At 44.1% G+C, this 5,294-nt stretch overlaps 1 protein-coding gene across 1 annotated transcript; it reads left to right on the forward strand.

Annotated features, from left to right (window-relative positions):
* The first annotated feature begins 4,131 nt into the window (after positions 1-4,131).
* Positions 4,132-4,860, forward strand: LOC114194924 (uncharacterized). The gene is made up of 3 exons (XM_028085328.2): positions 4,132-4,218; positions 4,369-4,494; positions 4,648-4,860. Exons 1-3 carry the CDS (start codon positions 4,132-4,134, stop codon positions 4,858-4,860), a joined length of 426 nt encoding a protein of 141 aa, XP_027941129.2.
* Positions 4,861-5,294: the final 434 nt, after the last annotated feature.

Here is a 5,294-nt window from a genome sequence, read left to right on the forward strand (position 1 = left end):
AAAAAGGAGGGGATGTCAACTATACCGGTGGTGCATGAGTTTGAGGATGTATTCTCAGAGGAGGTACCGAGGTTGCCTCCTAATAGAGAGGTGGAGTTCTCTATTGACTTAGTACCAAGAACAGGTCCGGTGTCGATGGCCCCATACCGGAGGGCTCCGACAAAGTTAGTGGAGCTCAAGAAACAGATAGAGGAGTTGTTGCGGAAGCAGTTTATTCGGCCCAACACTTCACCTTGGGGAGCACCAGTGTTATTGGTAAAGAAGAAGGATGGTAGTTCACGCCTGTGTATGGACTACAAGCAACTAAATAAAAGGACGATCAAGAATAAGTACCCTCTCCCGAGAATTGATGACTTGATGGATCAGTTGCACGGATCGTCGATATTCTCGAAGATTGATTTGAGGTCGGGATACCATTAGATCCTAGTGAAGACAAATGATGTGCAGAAGACGGCCTTCAGGTTCCGATATGGACACTATAAGTATGTAGTTATGCCTTTTGGTGTGACCAATGCTCCGGCGGTGTTCATGGACTACATGAACAGGATATTCAGACCATTCCTAGACAAGTTTGTAGTAGTCTTCATAGATGACATCCTCATCTATTCCAGGACTCAGGAAGAGCATGTCGAGCACCTAAGACTAGTGCTTGGCGTCTTGAGAGAGAAATAATTGTATGCCAAGTTGTGCAAGTGCGAGTTCTGGATGGACGAAGTCTAGTTTTGGGGGCATGTGATATCTGCACAGGGCATTGCGATGGACCCAACAAAGGTAGAAGTAGTGGTAAAGTGGGAAAGTCCCAAGTCAGCAACGAAGATCAGAAGCTTTGTGGGCCTAGTTGGCTATTACAAGAGATTCATTGAAAGATTTTCTAAAATAGTGGCACCTCTGACACAACTCACACGGAAGGACCAACCTTTCACCTTGACAGATAAGTGTGAGGAAAGCTTCCAGGAGCTGAAGAGCAGGTTGACGAGTGCCCCTATATTAGTGATCCCAAATGTTGGGAAACCTTTTGGAGTATATTGTGATGTCTCCTGTAATATCCGGGAAAAATTAAATAATTATTTAACTAATTATTTAATTAGGACGGGTAGTGAGAACATTTAAAGCAATAAATGTGAGGGACTATGACGTGTAAAAGTACTAGCTCATGTGGTTGAAGAGTACTTTATTGTGTGTGAGGACTTGGGTTCAAGTCCTATGTGTGTCACTTGGATGTTATTAAATTGTGTATTTTTATGTAATTATGTATTAAATGCGTGGGGTCATGATAAACTCTTAAAATTGTAGGATTTAGCATGAAATATGGATTGGTTGAATGGTTTGGCCTTGGTGTGGTATGTGCAGGAGTGTGGGTTCAAACCTTGGTGAGAACTAAATAATTCCTTTTTGCCAAATTTTTCTTGTGCATGAATGTGGAAGGGTTAGAAACTTAGCAGCCAAGGAGGGGTAACCTAAGGGCTGGAAAACAGAGGGTTAATTAAGCAAACTGGTTAACCTTTGTATCATTTTTATTTAAAAAATTCGTGTAAGCCACTAAAGGAGCAATTAAGGGAGAGAGATAGTGAGAGCAAGGGTTAAAAGAGAGGAAATAGCATTGAGGGTTCGTGGTACTCATAAGCAGAGGCTTTTCCGAGAATTGGGACTGATAAAGTAAGGTAGTGAGGCTGAAAAACGCAAAGGTTGGAGTGGAAAGCAAGGGCTAGGGAGGTTTGGTGAAGGGATAAGCACACCTACTCAAATTTAGCAAGGAATCCAGGTAAGGGGAGTTGCTTTGTGTGTTTATAATTGTGATCGATTAGTTTTGTGCTGCCATGTGTAAATGTATGAATTTCCTCTCTGTCTAACGCTGTTTTCACGAAAATTCTGGGTTCTCGCCCAGAAACCGCCTGCCGGGTATAAAGGTGCCGCCAGGCGGCACATCAGTTTGACCTAAATGTGTTGTTTTCTGCTATGAACTGCTTGGCGGTGGGATTGAGCCGCCAGGCGATGTACGCTGTATTGATATTATTTGATTGAACTGTGTTGTATGTTGTTTTGTGTGGATTGCAATTAATGGCTATAGTTTCGAGGTTGTAAAAGACCCTGATGTTTCTGAAATTGGCACGTGTTAAATTGTCATTGGTGTAGGAATCGTGGGATAAAGGAGGGAATTCGCTAATTATTGAATTGGGAGTGTAATGTTGTGATTTGAAACCTAATGGGATGTAATGAGTGATGTGAGGGAGAGCGGGTGTAATAAAATTATGCAAAACTAATGATCATTGTTAGAAGCAAAAGCAGAAATCATATTCTGGAATTTTGGTGTTGAGCGCGTGTGCAGAAATCTGGGTATGATACCCATGATCTGATGCACCGCCTGGCGGTGGATGATTGGCTGCCAGGCGACAGTGTCTTATTAGAGTGGTGTGAGAAATCTGGAGTGTGTTGGGTGGAAAATAAAACGTGAGAGAAGTATAAAGGAAATGTAGGATAGGTTGATGATCGAATAGGGGAAAACGTGAGCAAGGGTGGGGATTAGGAAATGTTAGGTATTGGAATGTTAGTCAAGGATGAAGAGGAGTGGGAAATAGAGTGAAGGATGATTTCATGTATGGACTGTCAATTGAGTATACGAGGTGTACGAGTGAGTATGATTGTGAAAAAGGGAGATATGGGAATCGGATTTGTTAAATTGTGAATTAAGGCCTGGTGGCATGACTTAAGAATAAATAATCCTCTAGTTGGAATGAGGGAAGGGTGAGGTTGGGCGATAACGACATTAAAATAGGATGAGAATTGGCAATAAATCAGAATAGAGTATTGAGTCCAGAAGGTGAGTTGCCCTTCGAGTAACTTAGGCTGTAGAATTAACCAAAATGGAGTGCCAAATATCAGCTGCAGAATGCCTCTGATATGGCGCCTGGCGGCTTGTTGATCCCCGCCAGGCGATAGACGCAGCGTGAGGGAACCCTGCACTGAGAGGCGCCTGGCGGCACGGTGAGGTCCGCCAGGCGGTAACGAGAAAACAGTGGGTCTGGGAGGGCGCTGGCGCCTGGCGGTGAGTGAATACCGCCAGGCGGTCTGGAACAGTTTCGCCTGGCGGCGTGTGGGCCGGGCCAGGCGGAAATGTTGTTGTTCTCTACTTCCTGGTGTGTTGTTTTAATTGACAATGACGCTTTGCTTGGATCGGGAGATGCTGTGCCATGAGCGGGTAGGTTCATGGATGGTGTGACATGTGATGATATGAGCGGGGAGGTTCATATCAAGTTACTCTCACGTGGGGATACGAGCGAGGTAGGTTCGTATGTTCCGTGCTCACGTTGAGAGATGCCACGTGCGGGGAGGTACGGGGGCTGGTGGATCACATGTGTTGGACTACGGGCGGGTAGGTCCGTAGAGCAGGACCACGAGCGGGCAGGTTCGTGTGAGCATCAGATTCCCGAGTTCAAGGCTAACAAATTGTATGGTTTGGAGACTGATAAGTCTTGGGGTTAGGGTCTTGGCCAAGAATTATAGATAACGAATAAGATGGGTAAATGATCTATCTTGTGTTTACATGCTTGTTATTTTATTTTCTTAGCTCACCCTTTCTGTTTGTGTTTGGCGATGATCGTGTGATTCGTTACACGGGAGCAGATGTTGATACAGGTGGTGCTGAGGATGTTCAGATGGCGGAGTGAGGGCTAGCATGGGATTAGAGCTAGAGTTTTACTCATATGTATTTTATATTTTAAATGCCAATTTTGGGAACTTGTAACATTTTATGAATTCAGTTATGAGTTTTGGCGCGCTATCGTAATAAATTGAAATTTTCCCGCGTTGGGATTTTTATCGAGATGGCTATTAATACAATTATTCATTTAAATATTTTTTTAAAGTAATATTCCTTAGGGATGTTACATCTCCCATTTGGGACTGGGTTGTGTGTTAATGCAAGAAAAGAAGGCGGTGGCCTTTGCTTCGAGGCAGCTTAAGGTGCACGAGAGAAACTATCCCACTCATGACCTGGAGTTGGCGACTATAGTATTTGCCTTGAAGAACTGAAGGCATTATCTCTATGGTGCCCAGTTTCGTGTGTTTAGCGATCATAAGAGTCTCAAGTATATGTTGGATTAGAAGGAGTTGAACATGAGGCAGAGAAGATAGATGAAATTCTTGAAGGATTATGATTTCGAGCTCCTATATCACCCAGGGCAGGCAAATGTAGTGTCTGATGCATTGAGTAGGAAGATTGTACATGTTGCATACCTTATGATCTAAGAGGTGGAACTACTGGAGAAGTTCAAAGATATGAAGCTATAGGTGGAGTTGGGATCCGAGTTCATTAAGTGTAGTACTTTGACTATATCCAGTGATTTCTTGGACTCAAATAGGGAGAGGTAGTTGTTGGATACTAGTCTGAACAGAGTTAGAGAACAGCTGGGGTCAGATGAGGCTAGAGATTTTTCTTTGAGTAATGATGGCATACTACGATTCCAGAACATAGTGTGTGTGCTTGATGATGCTGAGGTAAAACGGTCAATCCTTAAGGAAGGGCACAAGAGTCGTCTTAGCATGCATCCTGGCATGACAAAGATGTACTAGGATCTTAAGGAGACCTTTTGGTGGCAGGAGATGAAGAAAGATATGGCCTAGTTTGTATCAGCCTGTCTGACCTGTTAGAAGGCGAAGGTGGAGCACCAGAGACCCGGTAGGATCTTACAGCCCTTGGAGATACTAGTGTGGAAATGGGATAACATCTCGATGGACATTGTGACCCATTTGCCACGAACTTTTAGAGGGCACGACATCATCTGGGTTATTGTGGATAGATTGACCAAGAGTGCTCATTTCTTGGCGATGAACTTCAGGATGTCAATGGTCAAGTTGGCATAGTTGTATATCAAAGGAATTGTGAGATTGCATGGAGTACCTTCGAGCATTGTATCAGATAGGGATCCACAGTTCACGTCACGGTTTTGGCAGACCTTGTAGAGCGCTTTGGGTAGCAAGCTCACCATGAGTTCAGCTTATCATCCTCAGACCAATGGCCAGTTTGAGAGGACGATTCAGTCGCTTGAGGATTTGTTGATAACATGCATATTGGATCATACGGTATTTCACGTATCACAATTGAGGAAGTATGTCTTTGACCCCTCTCATGTGTTCGAGGCTGAGGATATACGGATCAGAGAGGACCTCGCTGTGGAAGTACCACCCATTGCGTTGGAGGACAACATAGTTGAGGAACGACGAGGGAAGACAGTCAACCTTGTCAAAGTCATTTGGCATCGGATGACGGGTGACTCTACATGGGAGTTAGAGGAGGA

This window comes from Vigna unguiculata, chromosome 8 (assembly GCF_037176805.1).
Source record: "Vigna unguiculata cultivar grain cowpea cultivar isolate G323 ecotype 2 chromosome 8, ASM3717680v1, whole genome shotgun sequence".
Taxonomy (NCBI): Eukaryota; Viridiplantae; Streptophyta; class Magnoliopsida; order Fabales; family Fabaceae; genus Vigna; species Vigna unguiculata.

Excerpts from the sequence above, each read along its gene's own strand:
- LOC114194924 (XM_028085328.2), top strand. The coding sequence starts at position 4,132 with ATGAAATTCTTGAAGGATTATGATTTCGAGCTCCTATATCACCCAGGG. Across the intron at positions 4,219-4,368 it reads ATGCATTGAGTAGGAAGATT|TTGTTGGATACTAGTCTGAA; the intron begins GTACATGTTGCA and ends AGGGAGAGGTAG. Across the intron at positions 4,495-4,647 it reads GTGTGCTTGATGATGCTGAG|AAGGCGAAGGTGGAGCACCA; the intron begins GTAAAACGGTCA and ends CTGACCTGTTAG.